Below are 24,994 nucleotides of genomic sequence, written 5' to 3' on the forward strand. Positions count from 1 at the left end.
GGTCAGGCGCCTTCGCTGCTTGCTTGCGAGGGGACAGAAAATCCCGGGAAAATGTGTCCCCATTCTCGTAATACATTCAGTGAGGGGACAGGAAATCCTAGGAAAATGTTTCCCCATTCTCGTAATACATTCTGTGAGGGGACAGGAAATCCTAGGAATATGTGTCCCCATTCATCTGTTGTAGTCATTCAGTGAGGGGACAGAAAATCCTAGGAAAATGTGTCCCCATTCTCGTAATACATTCAGCGAGGGGACAGAAAATCCTAGGAAAATGTGTCCCCATTCATCTGTTGCAGTCATTCAGTGAGGGGACAGAAAATCCTAGGAAAATGTGTCCCCATTCTCGTAATACATTCTGTGAGGGGACAGGAAATCCTAGAAAAACGTGTCCTAGGAATGTGTCCCCATTCATCTGTTATAGTCATTCAGTGAGGGGACTGAAAATCCTAGCCTAGGAAAATGTGTCCCCATTCATCTGTTATAGTCATTCAGTGAGGGGACAGAAAATCCTAGGAAAATGTGTCCCCATTCTCGTAATACATTAAGCGAGGGAACTGAAAATCCTAGGAAAATGTGTCCCCCTTCATCTGTTATACATTCCGTGGAAAATGTGTCCCCATTCTCGTTATACATTCAGCGAGGGGACAGAAAATCCCGGGAAAATGTGTCCTCATTCACCTGTTATACATTCCGTTAGGGGACAGAAAATCCTAGGAAAACGTGTCCCCATTCTCGTAATACATTAAGCAAGGGGACTGAAAATCCTAGGAAAATCTATCCCCATTCATTTGTTATACATTCCGTGAGTGGACAGAAAATCCTAGGAAAAACTGTCCCCATTCTTGTAACACATTAAGCGAGGGAACTGAAAATCCTAGGAAAATGTGTCCCCATTCATCTGTTATAGTCATTCAGTGAGGGGACAGAAAATCCTAGGAAAATCCGTCTCCATTCATCTGTTATAGTCATTCAGTGAGGGGACAGAAAATCCTAGGAAAATCTGTCCCCATTCATCTGTTATAGTCATTCAGTGAGGGGACGGGAAATACTGGTTACCCCCGGGAAATATGTCCCATTCACCCGTAAGGCATCGCCAAAAAGTCATATTTATTTGTTTTAGAAACATTGAAATTAATGTCAAGAGTTGTAGTTTCAAGTCGAGAAACAGGCTTCAAATTTGACCACAGTGAGACTAGTTGACTTGTAGCTGATGGTCACCTTTGGGATATGTTAACCTGGAATCCCTACAAATGCCAAACTAATGAGCCTTCTGGTTCACTTAACGTTCATTTTCTTAAACGTTGTGTTACGAGATATGTCTTTAAAAAAAACGGGAAAATATGTCCCCATTCTTGTAATACATTTAGTGAGGGGACAGAAAATCCCGGCTTAAACCCCGGGAAAATGTGTCCCTATTCATCTGTTATACATTAATTCAATAGGGGGCAGAGAATCCCGGCTGTGTGCTTTAATGTTGCTGTGGGCCTTCGTACTTTTTAGGCCACGCCCACCGTGTAAGGGGGACCGATTTTCCTGGGGTACACTCATTCCTGGAACACCTGCACGTACAATTCTACGGCGTGTCTGCGTGCTCCAAAATCCGTCGGATTCCCTACGAATTCGTACGGAGGCGGTACTTACCACTTACTACTTACTAAGGTCCCGGACTGCCCACGTTTTGGCACTCAGACAGTATGTATTTGAACGTACGGCGGGTTGTGTTTTACTGTGACCCGTCGCTTTAAATTAAAGACTCAACCGTATAAGCCCGGCTGAGGAAGCCCACATGCCCCGCTATCAGAGTTGATCAGGATATCTGATATCTTTCGCGAAATTTGTGTCGTCGATATTTTGTCTTATTTTGCCTTTTCAACAACATTACAATCCTTGATCGATTCAGTGAGGTTTAAAATTCTCATCATGCCACACTGACTTGATTTTATGCGGATGACATCCACGTGCGCAGTTTAATATTTCATTCATTTACAAATTAAAAAAAAAAGTTATGGAACATACTATGAATCATATAAAGAAGTTACAAAATAAGCAAAACTAACGTTATACCGTTATCATATATTAAATTGGAAAAAAAAATCGGAAAATGAATACTAATGAGCGAAACCTTCCAAAGTCAAAGAAGGACAAAAACAACAGCAACAAAGAAGTTCCTGCCTGGTACACCACGTTCTATGTGTTCGGTCATTTGTTCAACCTTCCTGACCACTTATAAATTTCATAAAGAAGGCAAATTTTTGTCCATACTTTTTAGATTTCGTTTCGCACGTTCTCATCAAGTTTTGAGTTGTCCATAAAATGTCATGAATATAATGAAATTGGTATATCAAGTGACACTGTGCTCATAACCCCGATTTCCATTTTCTCCATTCTTACACACCATAAGCGAAATACGAACCGCATCTGTTTTTAGCCATGTCCTTTGGAGACTACATTTTACCAAATTTATCACGTTTTTTACGTTCCATGGCGTCAAAAAGTCATCTGAGCCAAAGAACTTGTCATCGTACATCCCCATTTACTCTCCAAGCAGAGGTTAGGCTCCGGCTGTTTTTTGCCGTTTATTTTAGGCGTTTTCATCAAGCTTTTTGTTTTTTTACCGTTTTCGCGGCCGCGAGACATCAAGAAATAGGTACAAAATAGAAAGCCCGGTGAAAACGCCTAAAAAACGCCAAAAAACAACCAGAGCCTAACCTCTGCTTGGAGAGTACACCCCCATGAAATGTGTGGTATGGACTGTTTGTCTTTTTACACCTCCGGAATGCTGGGATATCTGTCATGGCCGCCATTGTCGAAAAGAAAACGCAGTTTTCTCTGTGATTTTCTCCAGATTTCTCCTGTACCGGGAACTCTAACTCCGCCACAATTCTCCTGACGTGGTCATTTAGAACTTAGAGCTCACGATGTCGGGCTATGACTACGGAGATGTGTGTGATATGGACATATCCGACAGCGAAGGTAAGGCTAGAAGATAGCGGCGTGGACCGTCAGAACAACGCTAGACGGGTCGCTCTTTGACGGCGCCGCCTTCATATTTACAACTTTTGGTAAACTTTACCGTCAACAAAATTCCATTTTTATAGGGTAAACCTTACCCGTGGAGTAACATGTGCTAGATACTGGCGTGTACTCCTCATATTTTTGCTGACAGCGAAAGGGCTGGGCATGTTTTGGTCAGATAAATTTTCTAGCGGTCAGAATATAACGTGGAAAAATTATGATTATAATTTTACCTATGGCATAATAGACAGGGATGTCGCACAATAAGGCTCTTTACGATGTCTAATTAGACCAACTCGTCCCAACACTGTTGTCAGATCAGCTAGAGTTAAGGTTAGCGTTGACTAGGCAGAGTTGGTCACGAAAAATAGGAGGTCAGATTCTCGGTGATCCCGCTTTTGGCTCTTTAGAAAAAAAATTGATCCAAACCACGGCTGCCATGACCAGATGACCTAAATGTTATGATAAAGAATGTCCTAGTCGATAGTTGACCGCCTTGTTTTGTTAACGTCAAAGGGGAAGGACATAGTGTGGCAGACAAGTGGTTGATATTTTATCTGGGGAGATACTGAAAGACGGAATACCAAGTAATACCACGTAATACCAGGTTAAACATCACGGAACTCAAATATTTTGTGTGCATATGTGTTCCCACACATATAAACCAAACATTTTGTGGTTTATAGGCTTTAGAATTATATTTTTGCCTAAGAATTCCGCTAACAAAACGCCGTGCACCGCTGCCCCGCGCGGCATGATAGCGCTGGCGGGCCGGGTCAATCAACAACACGGTTCTTCTTCTTCCGGTATTAAATGTCCAACTGCCGATGAGTCGGCATTGATTGACTAGTGTTTCAAACACTTATGTTTTATTCTTGAAAAAAAACAACAACCTTATACACGTAGTTGGAACATTCAACAACATAATTGTACCAGCGTTGTCGTCGTGTTGCATGTTGTAACTTGTAACGTTAAACCGCTGGAGATTTTGCGGCACAAGCATGTCACTACCCTGAGACCGACCTGATAGAAATGAGAATCAAAAGCAACTAATGGGCCCGGACGTGACGAAATGACTAAAATACAACTGTTTGAAACACTGCAAAGATAAACTAGGGCACGATGTTGCCAATTTGACAAACATTCACGTGTCGCGGCTCGCCGTGTTGTTGATGTGACCCGGCCTGCCAGCGCTATCAAATATCATGCCGCGCGGGGCAGCGGCAGTTTGCCACCGGAATTCTTTGGCAAAAATATTATTTTTAAGCCCATAAACTACAAATTATTTGGTTTACATATGTGGGGAACACATATGTACACATAATATTTGAGTTCCTTGATGTTTAACCCGGTATTACGTGGTATTACTTGGTATTCCGTCTTTCAGTACTACTAGGGGTGGCGCACGCCGGTTGAAACCCTTTACGAGGTCGAAAAACACTGAAAATGGGTCAACTTCACCGCCTTCAAACAGATATTTATCAAAGTAAATGTGTTTAAAATTTAGTATCAGTAGTTGAATAAAGTCTTTCTCTTACCATTTGTGCAATTTTTATTAAAATACCTTGAATAGTAAGCGAGAAATGGCCCATCGGGCGACGCGAGTTTCGTCCGCGGGGCCCCGCGCACCCCGCGCCCGCGCCGACCTGCCCGGCGATCCGTCATCACTTGGAGCTCATTTCCCGATGACGTGTACACAACAGCCAAAAAAGCTAGCCACCAATTTGTAGCCAACAATACGAGCTTCAAAATGACTACTGCCCATCGAAGCTACGACCTCCGAGTCAAAAAATATCCGCAATTTAAACTTTAAAAGTGAAATATCTCTCGAAGTTACCTCCCTAAAAATTTTCAAGGGCATCGATTTTCTAAAAATTCAGAAGTTTGCCGTCATTTTGGTACTAGATTCGCATATTTCTGACCACAAATGGTGCTAGAAACATGGGGCTACATTTACCATACCTCGGCGAGTTTGGAGAAAGAAATCCAAGATGGCGGACGCCGGCGGCGACGATGACGCACGCTACCTTCCGGGTGCGATTCCCGCGGCATCCGACGTCACTGCGACCGCTGATACCTCCCAAAATCCAGGTAATATATTTCTTCAACATTTTTATGGAATATTTAGATAGTTAACGGCTATTTTGTTGTAGATTTTGCCGTATGAATATTGGTAAATACTGTACTCAAATACGTGTACATATACTACAGCATAGCTTGGTCTCAGAAGATCGTTTTCTAGCTCAGACACTGTGTTTACGTTGATTTTTGCGGGAGAATACGGGCGATAAATTATTCTGAAGGTCCCTTTAGTAATGTTATGCCACTTTTTCATCTTCTTGTCACTTTTTGATATCGTAAGCCAAGATAAAAATCCGTGGCTTCCAATTGGAAGGGGGAGGGGTGTGTCACAAGTTGTATGTTTTGTTTGGCATGCATGCATCGAGCTACGACAATTTTTTCCTTTATGTTTAGATTTGGAATTTGTCTTAGCTTTCTTGGTTGACTCCATTCCTTGTGACATTTCTTTTTTCATATCAATATCTATATCATGATAATAAATGTGTGTATTACGGTGTATATAGCTGTGCATATATTGTTTTATGTATATCAGTATGAAATTGTAAGTATATTTTTATGTAATGCTAAATTCTTTTATTGTTGGTTAAATATTCTAAGTTACACTATCCTGGTTGGGTTGTGAATGTTGCTCAGAAATCTAAGTTGCCTTTTCTTGTTCAACTTTATAGGAAACACAAAACCAATTGGGGAGGCGTGTGAAGAGGCAGGCATCACACTTGATGTTCTCCTCACTGCTCCAATTCTACTGAAACAAGCCAGGACCAAGCCTCCATGAACCATCCAGTGCAGTCCACATCACATGATGCTGACCATCAGACCTTTGAGGAAGAAGATGTGTCAAGGCTCAATGCCCAGTTTGCCATCAAACCAGCAAAGTGCAAACAGTGAAGATGAAGTATTCGGAAGTGTTACAGAAACACCTGAGGGGAACACGGAGAGTGATGAAGAGGACTGTTTCACTGATACGGACTCTGAGTTAGATTGGAGTGAATTGGATTTAGTGAGAATGATAGTGAGGAGGAGGAAGACGAAGAAGAAAGGGAAGATGAGGATATCACTGTGAAGCAGTCCACTGTGACTGCTGTACCAACCTGAAAAAGAAAAAAAATTGAGTGAGAACATGTTAGAATATTTACTGCACTGTTGGCTATAGACAATGTATCTGTGATTAACTTGCTGGTAAAATGATGAGCAGATAGATTCTTACTAAGAATTCAGCTTGTCTAAAACTAAGCCCAGGGTAGGGAAATCTGTTCTGGCTGTCAAAGGTGATACTAGTACTTGCATAATTCATTATATGGTCATACGCAGTAAAAAAATCACATGATGTCAGAAAACTCATATTTAATGATAAAATACATCAATTCTGATAGCATATTTGGATTCAGCAGGTGCCAAAACCCCCTAGGAGTAAAGTTTGTAGAGTTTGATCAAAGTAGTAATGAAATATTGTAATTACGCATATTTAATGAGGGGACTTAGAAATTATCGCGCCCGAAATCTCGTTTAAGGTCATAAAACCATACTTCTTGTTGAAATGTGTCAATTTTGATATCATATTTGGATTCAGCAGGTCCCAAAACCCCCAGAATGCAAGCTTTGCTGAAATTGATCAAAGCATGTTAGAAATACATTGAGTTCGCATATTTAATGAGGGGACTTAGACGTTTTCGCGACTAGCTTGTTTGGCGCACTGCCTCTGAAATGTCAATATTTGCTATAGTTCAGGATTACGTAGCTCGGTAAATAATGATACGAGGTGACTGTTTTTTGTACAAGAGTTAATATCACCACATTAAAGTCTTTTAAAGGTGAATTGCTGGCTTTGTGATGTTCTGTTGTCGATATATAACAGTATGAAAAAACAATAGAAATGGCATATCTAAGAAATCCGTAAAATCGGAGGCTCGAAATTGAAACTTAAATTGCCAATATCTCAGCTATACAACATCCAATTCACTTCAAACAAATACCATTTTGTTTCTTTCAGTGAGCTCTTTCTGAATAACTTAATTGTGACTGGCATACAACAATTTTAATTTTTTGTCCAACACCCCTAGTACTACCGTTTTATCTGTGTTATTGTTATGCTCACCAGCCAAAAAATGCACATTTCAATGTGAAATGCTAAGTACTGTAAGAATTCAGAGGGGCGAGTAAGAACAGAAATAAACAAACATGCCGACACCGGGGATCGAACCTCGGGGCGGCAGATTACAAATTCAACGTGCAAACCACAACACCAAAAGCTCTAGAGCCGTTGGCGTGGTCAGTTTGGCAGCGCTTAAACACCACTGTTATGTAGTACGTGTCGTCAAAAGTTTACTGTTGAAATTTTCAGGGCCTTAGTTAACTAAGTGTCAGTCCATGTTGATTTCATCATATTATGGATGACATCTGCACAATATTAATCCATTTCTAAAAAGAAAGTTTTCAACCACTTAGATTTCATGATGAAGGCAACTTTTCTTTTTTTCACCTTTTTTTTATTCACACGCTCACAGCGATCAGTTTCGGGATTTTCAGAAGATGTCATCCATGTAATTGAATAAGTGTAACTGTTGCCTTTTAATTAGTATCTGTGTATTTGTGTTAATATACATGATAAACAACACCAACAGTGTACTTCTTGTCTCTTCCCCAGACTCTCCAGGTCCCATGATGCCATCAGACCCAGGGGGGTCCCCCCCTCCCCTCCCGGCAGGACCTCCCCCCAGGCCATCACAACCACCCCCTCCACCAGTTCAGGTCGCAGCAAGACAAGGGGGGACCACTGAAACTGGCTCAGGTAAGGACATCTTGACTTGTTGTTTTTGCTGTCATTTCTCATATCATTATCTCATTGTTTGCTTTGTTTAAGTACAGTAAAATGCTTATATGCTTATACTAGAGGGTCAAATAATCAAGGTTTGCAATGCCAACAAAACAGAAGTGTCTAAGGATACCCCAAAAGGAAGAAGACTTGAGAGGATAGCTTTGCAAAAGAAGCATTTTTATATATGTTTACCTTCGAACAAAGAAGGGAAACATATTGTTCTTGCTCTGTTTCTTCTTTCCTTCTGAACCAGATGGTCGTCACCGGTGTTACTGCCTGGTAAAATAGTATACACCCTGTGGTGTTTAAAGAACTTAAGGCCACGCCAATTTAATTTCTTGGTTCACGGATTCGCTCGCTCCTATTTTTTGGGAAAAAAAATAGAAATAAAAACTACCACTCAGCAAATTTTTACCATTAACGAAACCATTCACCAACTTTCTGGTGTAGCAAATTGGCCTTTATATCATAAGCTCATTAAAATGTGGATATTATTATTGCAGTTATATTTTTCATTCATGAAGAAAGGGACAAACATAAAAACTGATACTACTTTTGTTATTTTCAACGAACAGGTGCTGTTACTGTACAGTGATAGTGTTTTTGTACTTTTTTCAAGCTGAAAACTTTTTCTCCTTTATGTTTTGGATTAGCCCTTACCTTTACCCCAATCATTTTCCAATTTTTATTTTTATTTTATTTCGCCCTTTCGCTCAATATTTTTTATGAAAAAATCCGTGAACCAAGAAATTAAATTGGTGTGGCCTAAGATTAGATTGCATTATGTAGCAAGTGTGAGGACAAAGCTGGAGGGGCTGAACACCATATACTTAGTACTGTATATGATTATTATGAATCTGTAAATGTAAGAAGAAACAGCAGTAATTTGTAAGGCTTGACCATGTGAAGGTAGACATGATGCCTTTGCTTGCAAATGTTATGTTTCTAGTGAAATTTAATATTTTTTTTAGATTCTGCCCCTCTCTTCCAATTTTTGTCTTTTCCCAAGTTGTCCTTGTGTTATGTTGTGTATTTCATCCTTCATTGTTGAAAATGATGTCAGTTGAGTTGACATTCATCAAGTAGCTCCCAGGAACCAATCACGCTCCCTGTACCATACAGGTAACTACTCCAGCCAATCATGTTCCCTGTACCATACAGGTAACTTCTCCAAGCCAATCATGTTCCCTGTACCATACAGGTAACTTCTCCAAGCCAATCGTATTCCCTGTACCACACAGGTAACTTCTCCAAGCCAATCATATTCCCTGTACCACACAGGTAAGTTTTCCAAGCCAATCATATTCCTTGTACCACACAGGTAACTTCTCCAAGCCAGCCGGTTGGTCAGATGTGCCCAAAGAGTTGATGAAATTAGGCTGGCGGAAGCTGTGGAGTAAACAGAAGCAACGTCCATACTTCTTCAACAAGAAAACCAAGAAGGCTACTTGGAAGATGCCAGAAGTAGTGAGTTCTTACTTGTAAAGGATGTATGTAGTCAAACCTGTCCATAGCGGCCACTCAAGGGACTGGAGAAATGTGGCCACTATAGAGAAAATGCTGATCAATTGACCACGAGCAATAAGTTACACATGATTTCAGTACCCACTGATCTTTCTCACCAAGTAACATTGTCTTGATCATCTCAAAATTTAACTGACCCTACCAAAGTCAAATCTGCTGTAAATGATTGATATTGCCACGTGCGATGTTGGTAAATTATTTGACAAAGATACTTGCAGTCTAACTCAACGTTCAAGGCATGCATACATGTACCTTCTGTTAAGATGATTGAAGGAGAGGGTTGGGGTTTACCATCTCAATACTGTACCCTAGACACAGTGAATAACAACACACTACCTTTACACTCCCACAAAAAGGCTATGGCGAGTATGGGACAACCTTTTTCTTTTATTCTATTAGACATGAGAAATACCTGCACAGGTCCAATTTACCTGCACCAAGTTCAGGGCTCGAAATACCACCTGCATATGCAGGTTAGTGCAGGTAAAATGGTGTCTACCTGCACCTAACCTGCACAGGTCCATGTACTGGGTTTTATACATAAATGTCCTATGATGTAGGTGTATGTGGATTGTTATTAGCTGCATTGAATGTTACCACCTATAAAGTATAAAAGAAAAAAAAAAGAAATGGTTCCTGAACAACTTAAGTATGATCTATACTTCCTAAATTCAGAGTGGTGCAGGTAAAATATGTCTGGTGCAGGTAATTTTCAATGCCACCTGCACCAGTGCAGGTATGCAGAAAAAAGTATTTTGAGCCCGTAATTGCGTAAATGGTGTTTCTAGCACAAAAATTACTATAACTCTCCTATTTTCCACCCTGACTGCAGCCTCAGAAGGATTCCAGTGCAATCTCCAGCCTGATCGATGCCTACGGGTCATCAGATGAAGAAGAGGAGGAAGGCAGGCAGAGTAAAAGGAAAAGAAAAGGTAGAGATAATCTGTGTTTTTACTTGACTCAAAATAGTTGCTAAACAGTATGTTTTTTTTGTAGTCCTGTGGATGATAAAATGAATAGGCCACCAAACTAGAAAGGCCGACATTTGCTTGAGAGCAAATACAGCATATTTCAGCCATCTCCTTCCCCAAGCAACAATGGACTATTCCAAAATCACCCATGTGCAAAAATGGAACTCTTCTGCTTAAGATGACTAAGGCCCCGTTCATGATACAAAAAATGAAACGGTTCTATCGGTTACTATCGGTTAGGCCAGCTGAAACGGATAAGTTTTGTCATCATGGACGGTCCGAAACGGATCTGAAGCGATAGGAAACGGTTTGTTCGGAACCTCCTCGCGAGGTAGTATTGAAACGGTTTCTTCCTTATCCGGAATTGCGAATTTGTATCATGAACGCAAAAGCGGCGCGATCCGTTTTACATCCGGGCATGTGCGTTCATATTTAGTGGCGCCACGGTGCAAAAGTACAATTTCTAACCTGTCATTCGGGTGTTTCGGCCGCGTTTTCAATCGTACGATTCGTTTCTATAATCGGGCCGCCTCTTGGTCGACTGAGGAGCTAGCATTCCTGATATCGTAAGGGGAATGTGTCAGGAGATCCAGTGGAAATGTCATAGCATGGCATATATCGGGACCACAATGTTTTCAGAGGCATTTCCAAGGTCATAACAGAACCCAGCTTCGAATTCAGTAAGACATTGGTTCAATTTCGATCAAAGACCAATAATCTGACACAGAACTACAAGTTTGGGCAAGATCACAACAACCTCAGGGGTCAGAGGTCGCGTTACCTTGCCTTTTCAAGGAACTGAAACGGTTTGCAAGTTTGCATCGTGAACGCAAAATGCAAACCGTTTCCTGTCGTTTGCTGTCGGATTTCCAGGCCTAACCGATAGAACCGTTTCATTTTTTGTATCATGAACGGGGCCTAAGCATCCTAAGCTACTAATTACACGTATGGGCAAAAATGAATCGTACAACCCCCTTCCCTGCAAGAATGGACTCAAGTGCACCCAATGTAGTAAGATAGACCAGTCCAAAAACACTTCCGCTAAGAAATGGAATTTTGAATCATCAGCCGTCCAAAACTGAAAGAAATCCCCCCCCTTTGCAAGAATGGACTCTACCTGTTATACCCCTGTGCAAAGTGGAGCGATCCAAAAATACATCTGCTAAAATAGGACTTTGACATACTAGTAATCACCAAAGTCCAGAAATACATGGCCTTTTCTATAATAAGCAACCCAGTCCAAAACTGAATTTTTTTAATAGTCCCCTGTGCATGAATGGACTCATCCATATTACATCAGGCTTGCTGATTGGCTGCCGAATCCTCAGGTACAGTCTTCAGGTGGGGTCAAGTTCCATTCAACAAATGGAGTTCGGAATCATCACCCATGTCCAAAAATGAAGTTTTTAAAAATCCCCCCTATGTGCAAAAATGGACTGTCCCAGCAGTAGCCATATGTCAAGTGGATCAGTGCAAAAACACTTCCGCTAAAAAAAGCATTGGCATTATCACCAAAGTCTTAAAGTAAATTTTAAAAAACACCCCCTGACCAACAATGGACTCTTCCAGCAAAATAACCTTGCTCATTGGCTAATAATTAATTAGATTTACCTTGTCCCCCCAACCACCTGGAGGAACATGGACTAGGTAGGTATGTAGATGATTGGATCTACCAGAAACACCTGTGGCTTCCAGAATGACCTAGAGGTCGTTGACCTCGGCACTTCCACCTCACAAATCCAAAATTCTCCCACAAAAACCTCCATAATGAGCCATTTTGAAGTGATTTATACCAAATATTATGCATGGATCCTTTGAATAAGTACCTAGGGCACCTCTGTGCTAAATTTCAGGTCATTTGGATGTAATACCATGGTACAGGGGGCCTAAATATAAAGTTGTGGTCCAAAAATTGCAATAAAACCTCAATAAAATCATTTTAGAAGCAGATATGAATAAAATGAAAAAACACCTAAGGGTATTGGCCCACTCTACCCTTGTGCCAAATTTCAAGTCATTCGGTCCAGGAACGACGGAGTTGATTCGATTTGAAGATTTGACAGGAGAAAGAAAGAAAGAAAGAAGAAAGAAACATTACGAATACAATATATTTCACCATACCTATGGTATGGCTGAAATATAATTAATCTAACCAAAAAGTGAAGCAATGGGCAGTTAGCATTGTTTACATGAAGATAGGATACTCCACCAAATAGATTATTTTGTAGCAAAATGAACCATTGTTTTGAGTATCTCACAAACAATTAGGTTCATATCCAGACCTGGACCTGGTCCTCTGGACTTGGACAATACCTGGTCCTAAATTTTCTGAACCAGTACCCACCCCTAACCAGAACCATAACCTTGGCAAAGTCAATAAGACATTCCTGGTTTGTTGGGTGTCGCCAGTGGTCGCGGCCCCACCAGAGAAGTTGAGACTGGTGGTGCTCCAGTCCACGGCCGTCCGCTCCGGAACCCTCTTCACTACGGGCAGATCCAACGCCAACATCGGACGGCTCAACCAACCAATCACCATCCAGGAGGTTGCCGTCAGCAAGGTAGGTCATGACTTGACTTATGTCGGGTGTCTCTGCCACCCAAACCGCTATGGCTGCCCACAAGGCCTTATCTTGCATGGCCTTCCCCATGCAAGGTAATCTAGAATAGCTTGCAGGATACCCATGATAAGATAATCATGCAAGATAATCTACAATTATGATATAGATGATAGACTAAATTCTTACCTTTGCTAGAAGGTTATGTTTTTGGTAGCATTTAATATTTTGTCATTTATGTGTATGTGTGTAGTTGACCAGCATAACTCCAGAATCCCTGGATAGATTGTCTTGTTGGGATTGATGATTACAGTTTTCTTGCCACAATTTCATTCTTCAGTAAGGCCACACCAATTTTATTGTTGCTTCTCGGAGTCGCCTGTCCTTTTTTTTCCATTTGAAAATTAAGTCCCGAGAAATGATAATACAAGTTTTGCTATCACAGAGCCACATACACATAATTTCAGTCTAAAATCAATGCCTTTTACTCAGAACATTAGTAACTAATCAAAGGAAGGGATTCATTGTATAAAACGTGCCATTAAACTCCTCAGGCTGTTGTTTGGACATAAGGCACGATCTAGACACAGTTTCCCCGATATCTGCGAGCCAACAACCTCTCACCGACAGCTTTTTTTCAGCGTCTAGATGGAACTGCAATATCGGCAAAATTTCTCCTGTAAGGTCCGGAGTATTCGCCTGTTAGCTTTGCAGGGGTCTCCGACAGCTTAGCAGGGGTCCCCGATAGCTTAGCAGGGATCCCCGATAGCTTAACAGGGGTCCCTGATAACTTCCACGCACTTGTAGATGCGTCCCGACTTCGTGAGGGCTCATTAGCATATAACGCGGGCTCATTAGACTATATAGCTGTTTATAACTGCAAGCGCCATGGGTGTCCCTCCCCCAATGTTCCAGATCCCTCCCGACATTTCCACAGATATCGGTAAAAACTGAGTCTAGATTGGGCCTAAGACTACCTTTACCTTTTTTATTGCTGTATGACAGGTCCACTCTGAGATCCAGTATAATGAGAAGACGCACCAGTTCATGGTAAGAGATGTGGGCAGTATGAACGGAACCTTCCTCAATGGCACCAGGTTGGCTCAGGTGAGTTTCACTTCTCTTCATTATCAAGTCTTTTTTTAAAGAATAAGAATAATTCTTGAGACAAAGTGAAATAATTTTTTGATTGCTGGTAGTGACATTGTCGCTTCGCTATGGCTAGTGTGTCAGCTAAGCACACTGGGTCTTTTATGCACAGACTTAGAGTTCTGATGCCTTAGTCTTATTTAACCCACGTAAACCTTGGGCCTTAAAGAGGATGAATGTAGACCGAAGGTGGACTTACTTGTGTCCGAGGGGGGAAGTTACTCCTGGAGTAAGGTCACCCTGTTTTGCCATGTTGAGAACTGTTGGTGTTAGTTTTGGTGGACTATTATCCAAAGTAAGGTCTTTACACCCATTTAGGCAGTAAGTCCATCTTCAGTCCTCCCTTAGTAAGTCCATGTTCAGACCATTGGACTTACCAAGTTCGAAAGATTTACTGTGGATGAAAAGAGGACTACGGTCCATGGTAAGTCATTAATAAGTCCAAGGTTTGCAAGGTTAAGGCTGAAGTCCTTTTAGTGAAAAGTGACATGTATGCTATACTAACAAACAAATTAACATCAACAATGTTTTTCTGGTCCCCTCCAGCCTAAGAAGGTTAGTGGCCCGTTCCCCATCAGCCATGGAGATGAGCTGAAGGTTGGGAACACGGTGATGCAGGCCCACGTCCACCCTGGGAACGACTCCTGCTTCGACTGCAGACAGCTCACAGACGTGCTCCTGGGCAGTAGGAAAGGTGAGTTTGATGTTTAGAAGCAGGGTTGTAGCCAGCCTGAAATCATTTTCCGTCCCCTCGATTTTTGATCCTATTAAGCGCTTCTGACGTTCCTAGGGGTCGGGGGGCATGTTCCCCCGGAAAATGTTAAAATCCCTCTGAGTCAGTCTGGCACCCTATTTCCTGCATTTTGAGGTGTAGACATTGCTGGTAGACAGCATTAGTTTTGGTGAAAATTTACAGTTTTATTCTATCTTTACATACTGGTTGTTGTCTGTCACAGAGGACGGAATGGGCACAGTTTTTTTCCATCCGCCGGCTGCAAAATTCTGTCAAAGGTCAGAAGGCAGGTGCTGATTACAACCCTGTTTGGAGGAGAACCAAAATGTTGTGGAATGTGTTTTTTTCTTGCCCCTGCAACCCTTCCAAACAAGATCTGCCTTGAAAATTGCTTTAACCATTTGTATTTACTTGTAGACCCTTTAAACCTGTTGAAATACATTTATGAAAATTAAAAGTTTTCTTTCAGTGTATTTTGTCGTTAGGAAGACCAGCTATTCATGAAACTCAAACCCATGTCAACACTTATGAGAGGATAGACTAGTTTGTGGCTGTCACCAGGACCCATCCTTCTGTCCTGGGATAGAAATTTGCTGGTTGGGATGGAAAAAACATTTCACTCCGTCCTTTAAAAAAATCTGAACTTCATGACATGAAATCAATAAAAGTGTATTTTCGTAACCTTAAAATGATTGGTTTAAAAATGGTCAGCAACATGGGCTCGCAAACAATGAGTGCAATGGAAAAATAAATGCTGGAGACAGCCCTGGTTAAGTTCTTAAAAAGGTAGTCTACAAGATATTTTTTGTCGTCATTATATATCTACTTAGTCCTTGTTACCGCCTGTCATCATAAGATACTAACCCATATATTTCTATCTACAGAGGAGATGGTTAGGGAAAAACCAAGAATGGAGTATGGTGGTCAGGAGGGGCAGTACGGAGCGGCACCCCCTACCTGGGAAGCTGCATCACAGCAGGGGTACCGAGGTAACGCAGGTGAAGAGGACCCGGCTGATAGCCTGAAGCGCCAGGTGCAGCAAGCACTCGACGCACTCAAAGCACCTCCCAAAGCGCCACCTAGCGCTCCAACGTTTGAACCGCAGCAGGCTCCTCCTCCCGACATGAGTAGTGTGTTGGGCCTGCTCAAATCAACGGGGACACCTAGCGGCCAGGATTCATCATTGCAGCAGTCTATCCAGCATGTTCTGGATGTTGCAAAGTTTGCTCCTCCAGGAGCGCCTCCTAGTGGTGAACTGTTACAAGTGCAGCAGGACGCACAGCCTCAGGTGCACCATGCTGCACCAGCAGTGCCACCTGGTGACGAAAAGGACTCACTGCAGCAAGCTGTACTGCAAGCACTCAACACTGGGAGTAGAGCTGCCCCAGCAGTGCCCCCTGCTGATCTGAATCCACCACTGCAGCAGGAACCACTCTTGCACACTCCAGGGAACTCCAGTGATCTACCAAAGACACTCATTGAGGACACATCGTTGCAGGACTCGATTCTCAAGGCTCTAGAGGCCATCAAGTCGGTACCCGGGCTTCTCCCACAAGTGTTGCCACCTGGGATCGGTCAAGAGAAAGACTCTTCTGTAACACAAGTCGAACAGTATTCACAATTACAATCTTCACAGACTTTGGAACTTGAGCAGAGAGTTGTACAGCCACAAATGAGAGAACGGATATTTACAGAGGGAAACGTTGCTCCTGACATTGCTCATTCTAAGTTACCCCCTCCCACTCAGCAGGCTTTGCTCGAAAAGGAAGCAAAACCCCCAAAAGTAGTTCACTCACCCCTTGCCCCAAGCGACAAAGACATGCCCCTACAACAACCATCACTGTACAAAGTGGAAACCCCGTCAAAATCAGGCCATCTAAGTGCTCCGCCAGTCAGCAAAGATGCGCTAGTAGAACAGCAATCACTATTGGTAGAGGCCGTCTCAAAAACTGTACATGTGCCACAGGTATCCCAACCCTCGGCCGCACCAACCAAGCCTCCCCGTTCAATACTCAAGCAGCCTGCACAGCCAATGGCTGACCAAGAAGAGATATTTCCAAGCCAACCTAAGAAGGAGAAAGTGTCTAAAGTTCAGTCTCCCGTGACCCAACCTGTGCCAAACCAGCCCCCATCAGAAAAAGAGAAGATTGTAGCTCCCTCTAGCACTGCCTCGTCGTCTGTAAAAAGTACCGCATTGAGCAAGACTGACACTGCACCAAAGGTTGAAACCATACTTGTGAAGCCTAGTATTGTGCCCAAAGTCAAACCGGTAACATCCAACATCGACGGTCCCCCGGAGGTGAAACCGGTGCCCACCACCGATGCCCCGCCCCCTCCTCTACCTAAGGTGAACGCAGCGCCGGAGGTCGAGCTCCCGCCACTTCCCCCGACAGACCAGGATGACCGCGTAAAGCCTGCCCCGCCAGCGGTACAATCTGCGCCCGAAGTAGACTTCCCACCACTGCCGCCTTGTGACCAGGACTTGCGTGTGCGCCCTCCGCCATTGCCTCCAGCGAGCAGTGCCGCCCCACCCCCGCCACCGACCAGCACTCCACCTCAACAGACGCCTTATCCCAGCTGGACAAGCGATACTCCTGCTACGTCCACGCCACAGCCACCCGCCCCTCCCCCCGCTCCACCATTCGACATCACCAAACCACCACCACCACCCCCACCTCCCGATGATGCACCCCAACCCCCTCCTCCTCCATCCGATACAGCCCCTCAGCCGCCGCCCCTACCACCCCCGGTATCCACTGAAGCTACGTCCATGTACCAGCAGTATTACGACCCTGGTACAGGCATGTACTCCCAGGCCTACATGCAGCAGTACCCGCCCCCATCCATGTCAGGAGGGTACGACTGGGCAGCCGCTGCACAGTGGTACAGCCAGGCCATGGCGTATTCACAGGGATACATGCCTAATATGGACATGGCCAGTCAAAGCTGGGCAGGGACTGGTTGGCAGGACAACAGCGCCAATGCTGACTGGCAGACGGACATGTCACAGGAAAACAAGGAAGCCATGGCTGGACAGTCGGAGAACCAGGTGACACCTGGCAACGAAATGGGTGGGCCACCTGGCAACCAGATGGGTGGAACACCTGGCAACCAGATGGGTGGACCGCCTGGCAACCAGATGGGTGGACTGCCTGGTAACCAGATGGGTGGCAACCAGATGGGTGGCAACCAGATGGGTGGACCACCTGGCAACCAGATGGGTGGACCTGGCAACCAGATGGGTGGCAACCAGATGGGTGGACCTAGCAACCGGATGGGTGGACCTGGAAACCAGATGGGTGGACCACCTGGAAACCAGATGAGAGGACCACCTGGCAACCGGATGGGTGGACCAATGAACAACCAGATGAGAGGACCACCCGGCAACCAGATGGGTGGACCAATGAACAACCAGATGAGAGGACCACTTGGCAACCAGATGGGTGGACCAATGAACAACAGGATGGGTGGACCAATGAACAACCAGATGGGTGGACAAATGAACAACCAGATGGGTGGACCACCCAGAAACCAGATGGGCATGCCTGGTAACAACCAGATGGGTGGACCACAAGGTGGTCAGAACGCGGCACCCGGTAACAACTGGCAAAACAGAGGACGGCCCACTGACAGGGCAGGACCAGGTGGTTTCCATGACGACATGGAGCTGGACGATGGTTGGACCGATGCTGATGGTCCTCCCTGGCAGAGGAACCAGGGTGGGAACAGGCCAGGCCAGGAGAAGCCAGTGAAAAAGGGCATCCTAAAGAGGAAGAGTCAGCAAGACGACTCGACTGTTTCCGCCAATGAGGTAATGCTTGTTTCTTTTTGATTTATGTTTGAAGTTGTCTACCTATCGGCAAAGCTAAGTTGAAAATATAAAGTTCATACATATGGTGACCATCCCCTCTAGCTTGGAGATTGTCCTACCACTTGCTACATAATGTAATCAAAACACCATAGGGTGTCTGCTACACATCCAGAAAGCATGGTGATGCCAGTCTGGACCAGGTCATTGACCTTTTTTGTTTGGAAGGGAAGAAGAAGAAACTGAGGAAAAATGATATGTTTTAATTCCCTGAAGTTTAACTTTATAGCTTTAAAGATGCACATTGTAATACCGTGTGTCTGTACCTTGCAGACCCCCCTTGGTCCTCCACCTGCCAAGTTAGCTGGAAGGTTCGGTGGATCGGACCAGGGCGCGAGACCTGTGCCCTTCCAACCCGGACCACCCAAAACTGGACCTGCGGTACCGGAGACAGTTGGCCAGCCTGGACCATCAGACGACAGCATGGACCAGATGTGGAACGACTTTGACAACGAGGTGACCGTCTTAGAGCAGCAACTCATCGCCAAGGGGATCAAGAAGAAGCCTGGTAAATTTCTCCTTTGTTGTGAGTGACAAGTAACAGCTAATTTAGAATTGACAGAAAAATATTGCTCTGTAGGAAGGGGCAGAAAACCGAATGAAGCATCTATTTTTATGATGCTAATGTTGGCATATCCGTTTTGAAATGTTGAACCATAGTGATACGAACCAAATTACCTTTTGATCACGACGTAAAACTACCGCCCAAAATGCTCGTTCTGTCTTGTGCCCTCTTACCACCTGTTTTCAACCGCAAACTAAAAACACTCCATTTTCTCTATATTGCAAAATCAGCTCCCTGAGAAATTCAATGCGCTGTGCACTATATTGTATATTATAGTATACTATATTTTGACAAAGAGATGATGATCTCAAAGTAAAACCAGTAAGAAGATAATTGAAAATCTCCTGCCCCAGCTAAAGCCTTCTAATTTTCTGTAAGGCGAAGGTAAAGCAATGGAACTGAGAATGAAGACGACACTTTGTTCATTAGCTACTGGTGCAATGGGGCTGCACTATGGCTCACGTGTTTTAGCTAAGCACAGCGGGTGACCTCGACTCTTCTTGCTAAGTTTGTTGGGTTCCTTTTCTGCAGGAGGAGACAAACAGGACGAGCCCAACCTGCCGGACACACGAGAGCTGGTGATCCAGTCACTGGTACAGATGGGCATGCCCACTCCCACAGAGGAGGCTATCCAAAATGTGTTGCAGAACGAAGCACTGGTCAAACAAATCCAACAGATCTACATCGCATCCACGGCAGCTGCAGCTGAGAAGGTATGGAAGTACAACAGCCAGGCTTTTAGCTAGGAATTTATTATATATAGGGGGTCCAAATTTCTTAATGAGTCGTGGTAAGTGATATTGGCAATTATTGTAGGGGGTCTGGGGGCATCCGCCTGAGGGACAAAATTACTGTCAAAGAGGTCACAGTAGAAGACAGTGACCACAAATGACTTAGTGGCATTCCTTGTCAATCAGAATGTCATGTTTGTCAGAGGATCTGTTCCCCAGTGTAAGGGCGTCTAGTGTGTCCCATTTTTTGGTATTTTAAGAAAAGTGTTTCCAAATGACGCTTCCTGGCTAAAATCCTGGCAGCAGCCTTGTTATAAACCGCTAGTGTTTGTAGTCATTTTTCTGATTCTATTTAGTATTCAGAATGTGGTTCTATTTCTACATCATAGATTTCGTGGTGGCAAACCTTTATTTGTTTTGTCTCTATTGTGCAATTGTTCACTGGCAACACTACAAGTAAAGATATTTTACTTTAAATCTTTCATGTATTTGTGACAATTCCTGCATTACTGTATCTCACTGCACTGCGGCACGTTGACGATGTTATTGCATCCTAAATTGGATTTTTATAACTCTTGACTTCATACATGCAATTGTAACATCATGCAAAATGTACAAGCATGACTATAAAGACAACAAAACGCACAGTGCGTAAAAAGATTTGTTTTTTTATCAAAGAAATTCATTGAATGTTCTGTCAGATCACTGTGCCGCAGCGAGGTCACTAACGTGCCACAGCTTTGGTGAGGTACTCACTTTAGCCCATGTAGGCAAAAACATGTAAGAAGAGACAAATTAATCGTGACATTTTCCATCTTTAGGATGCTGCAAAGCCCACCCAAGAGCCCCAGCCACCCGTGCAGGCCAGCGTGGAAGAGCGCGAGGCCGCCATCGAACTCCTGATGAACCTGAAACAGCCAATCACAGACGAGAGCATCGAGAAGATCCTTCAGGACACGGAAGTGATGCAGTACATCCGGCTGCAGGTGGAGAAGAAACGTGCCCTAGAGGAGGCTAAACAGGCTGTGGCCGCCAAACAGGGCGCCGCCTCCAAACAGGGTGCCGCCTCTCTCGTGGATGTAGACTACCGGAGAAGGCCTACCCACGAAGATGACTACAGAAGGACTCCACCCATACCTAGTGAGGTGCCTGGCGGTTTTAGGAGAATGGCTCCTATGAGGCCTGAGGAGCCAGGCTACGGCTACGATGACCACTATGAGAGAATGCGACAACACGACCGTGAAGGCTATTGGGGTAGAGGTCGCCCCCCTCCCCCTAGGAGAAGGGAGGGTGATATGCCACTCAAGAACGAACCTGTCGTAGAAGAGAAGGCTGAAAAGCCAGAGGACAAGGCCACGGGTTCAAGAAGGGGGTCGTTCTTTAAACCTGTGGAGGTAGCAAAGAAGGATAGTGTAGCCGCCCTGTACAACATTGACAAGGAAAAGGTGAAGGGGTTCAGTACAAAACTGTTAGAAGCACTAAAGGGAGCTCGTGAGAAGTTGGGAGAAGGAAACGAAGATAAAGACGACCAGGGCAAGACCTCAGCGAACTTCTCCGAGCAGCTGACGGTAGCCTTTACCGATTTGAAACTGCAGGAGGAAATGCAGAACCTTTTCCACAGCTGCCACCAATCCCAGCAGCCGTCTCAGGACTCTAAGGAAAAATCGCAGGATGCCAACGGAGACTCGCTGCAGTCTGCCCAAGTGTCGAGCACGTCAGAGCAAGGTGCGGACTCACAGGGAACCTTCGGTATAACACAGCAAGCCATTGTGGCTTTCACCCAGGCATTGACCCCTCACCTGAACCTTCCCGCTCTCCTGACTGGGCAGGGCGGTCAAGAGGATGCAACCCTCAAATCAGACACTAAAGAAGGACAGGAGGAAGAGAAAGAAAAGGCAGGAGATTCTCAAAAGGAAGATGACAAAAAAGATAGTTCTGAGGACGAACAGACTAAAGAATCAGATAAATCAAGTGAAGATGGCAGTAAGGGAAACAAGGACAGCAAAGAGACTGGAGACTCTGTAAAAGACTCCTCTGCTAGCACAATTACCGAGGCAGCGGTTCAAAGCTTTACCTCAAAACTTATTGAGCAGCTGTGTGTTCTGAACAAAGAGATTGTTCACAAACTAGGCAGTAAAGCCAGTGAAGACCTGGCCAAGCCAGGTCCTTCAGGAGAGGGCCACAGAGGGGGACACGAGGGAAGGTTCCCACCAGATCGAGATCCCTACTACCAGGACCCCTGGTATGCCCCCGGGCACGAGCGGTATGGCAGAAGGGACCCCGAATGGGATGCATACTACAGAGACCAGTACTACAGAGAGCAGTACTACCGGGAGAGGGAAATGTACTACAGGGAGAGAGGTGCACGGTATTCGGAACTAGATAGACCATATGGTAGAGAACGGCTTCCCGCGGAGGGGCCGAAGTATGCTCGCGAGTGGGACGAGTATGAAAGACGACGTGCACAAGTTAGAAGAGGGAATCCGTTGTTAGACCGGAGACATGAAGATCATGCAAGGTCAATGTCTCCTGCTGCAGGGAGGGCGTCCGACTCTCCCAGGTTAGGTCAGAGGTCACTGTCAAAATCGCCAGTGAGAGAACTGCAGAGGAGGTTAGGAGGGGAAGAGACTCGGGGGTCCCTAACATTTGAAGTGTTCGAGTACATCACCGAATTCGACAAAGGTGGGAAAGAAGTCGGAAGAAGGATGGGCGACGATAGAGATAGGAGGCCGGAAGAGCGAAGATCTGGAGAGAGGAGCGACAGTAGGAATCGAGACAGAGGGAGAAGTCCAAGCAGTGAGAAGTCAAAATCGCCAAAGGAGGACAACAAACCCAAAGAGCATAGCTTTGCCTTCAAGAGGCAGCAGCTGAAGAGGCGTGCCATGCAGTTCCTACAGGAGTACGTACGGGAGAAGGGGCACAGCATCAGCGTGGTCGTTCTCAACACTGTCACCCAGAACGAGGAATTCTTACTGGAATTCTGCGACTTCCAGGACGGAATCATGAAGAAGTCACAGTTCTACCAGCGCGTTCAGGACTACGTGGAGCTTGCCGACATCAAGATGTCACTAAGCAAGAAAGGCAAGAAGTTTTCCAGCCTTGCAAGAGATGCTGACGTCGAAGACATTCCAGAAAAGACTTTCGGCCAGCCGCCGATGCAGATCCCAGGCGAGAAGAAGCCTGACAATGCCGATTCGGATTCCGAGTCGGAAACAGAGATGGACTCCTTACGGCGACAGAAACAGCAGCTATTCCAAAAGAGGAGCAACATGATCAAGGAATTGAGCCGCCTTCGAGACCGGTTAGACCGATCGCTAGACCCTGACGAAAAAGCCGAACTGGGGACACAAATTCTAGAAAAGGAGACTGACCTACAAAATGTAAAGGCAGAGATTGCAAAAATAGGGGAAGCAATGCAAGAGAAGGAAAGATAGGAGAGAAGATATTCGTGCATAATTTGCATGCAGAATGTAATTTTGTAGCTTTAAGAATGAATGGATGAATTCCCTCCTCCATGACATAGACACATGGTAGTCTTTCTTGACTCAACTTTCAGGTAGCTGATAAAGCTAGAATTCAGATCTTGAAATAGTTTTGATACTAGTATTAGAAGAGGAATGGCCACATTTTGCCTCATGTAATTTGCTGATGTTGACAACCGTACAGTATTCCTTAAGAGTATTTTACTTTCGCCATAAGATGAGTTCTTGTTTGAGGGGTAAGAAAGATGTGGAATTAAAAGCACCAAGATTGTTTCAAATGTTGGTATTTGGTGTTTGTACAAAATAGCATCTTTCTTGCAAAATCAGTTTGAAAAGTTGAGAGATCTCTTTTCATGGCAGATGAAGAAGTAAAAAATGTAGAAAATATTGTGGGAAATGTATTTTGGTCCCGGCCTGTAGAAACACTGTAAAATTCAGTGAAACGAGGGTTGTAGAAAACCTACACCATTTCTTTTCTGTCTAAGGTTATCTGTTGTTTGATGAGGTTTAGATTTTGTTTGAAATGTCCGACAGGAGGGACCCGGTACCCTGTGCCTTTCAGTAAATTGGCTGCGTCAGAAATCTCAATATAAATAGTTGCCACTTTGTTAGAGCTACTGTCCTGTACATGTCTACATAGCAATTGCAATAAAACAGCCGCTCAGTCCTGAAATCTCACATTTTTTATTTGCTTGAGGAATTTAATTGAATTATTTCCATTTTCAGGGTGATATACATGTAGGTAAAAGACTATGTGCTGGGGGATGATGTAGAACTAGAAGAAATTTTCTACAAGAAATAGCACAAAAAAAGGGCTATATGCCCAAACCTATGCTTACTCTGTCTGCTACCTAAAATCATTTATGTGTACAGAACACTAGATACCATGAATTAGAAGCTGTGCTGCAGTACTGTTGGAAGCTACCAGGAGGCCCATTATCAAACTTTCCTGACCTCTAGACTAAAGAAATTGAATAAGGATCCATCTACAGCTTTTGTTATGCTGTCCATAAACATTACTGAAAACATAACCTTGGCAAAGACCACAAACTTTAAGAGAAACAAAGAAACAACTAAGCTAGTACACTTTTACCCTCAATTTTGCAGCAAACACTGTTAACAGCCACCAATTCAAGCAGAACATTGAACCAGTTGACCACAAAATCAGATTTTGGAAAATATGAACCATGAAATGCGATTTGTAGCTTGATCCTTGCTCTGTGTTTATAGCTTTCATATCAAATGAACTGGAACGGACATCAACTGGTGTATCAAGTTGAACAGGTATTTACCCTAAGGCTTATTGTATTCTCCAAGCGGATGTTAGGCCGTCTTGCTCTGGACATCTTTTTGTATTTTTATGTCCATTTTTTCTTTAAACGGGCATTATATTTTGTCTGCTTTCCTTTTTTGTCCGCCAGCCAAACCGATAAAAGCACCTTACGGTTTGCCTGTCCTAAAATGTCCAAAGTAGCCAGAACCTAACCTCTGCTTGGAGACTGGT

General features: G+C 44.1%; 1 protein-coding gene and 1 long non-coding RNA gene across 2 annotated transcripts; both read left to right on the top strand.

Moving 5' to 3' along the window:
- The first annotated feature begins 2,757 nt into the window (after positions 1-2,757).
- Positions 2,758-24,163, top strand: LOC118417134. The gene is made up of 11 exons (XM_035822541.1): positions 2,758-2,973; positions 7,742-7,885; positions 9,234-9,379; positions 10,269-10,368; positions 12,817-12,965; positions 13,968-14,069; positions 14,658-14,805; positions 15,729-18,655; positions 18,986-19,220; positions 19,809-19,990; positions 20,830-24,163. Exons 1-11 carry the CDS (start codon positions 2,919-2,921, stop codon positions 23,440-23,442), a joined length of 6,801 nt encoding a protein of 2,266 aa, XP_035678434.1. The 5' UTR covers positions 2,758-2,918; the 3' UTR covers positions 23,443-24,163.
- Positions 4,403-6,913, top strand: LOC118417135. Its single transcript, XR_004831320.1, has 2 exons — positions 4,403-5,106; positions 5,766-6,913. It is a non-coding gene; the product is annotated as an uncharacterized LOC118417135 (long non-coding RNA).
- Positions 24,164-24,994: the final 831 nt, after the last annotated feature.

Source organism: Branchiostoma floridae, chromosome 6, assembly GCF_000003815.2.
Source record: "Branchiostoma floridae strain S238N-H82 chromosome 6, Bfl_VNyyK, whole genome shotgun sequence".
In the NCBI taxonomy this organism is placed as follows: domain Eukaryota; kingdom Metazoa; phylum Chordata; class Leptocardii; order Amphioxiformes; family Branchiostomatidae; genus Branchiostoma; species Branchiostoma floridae.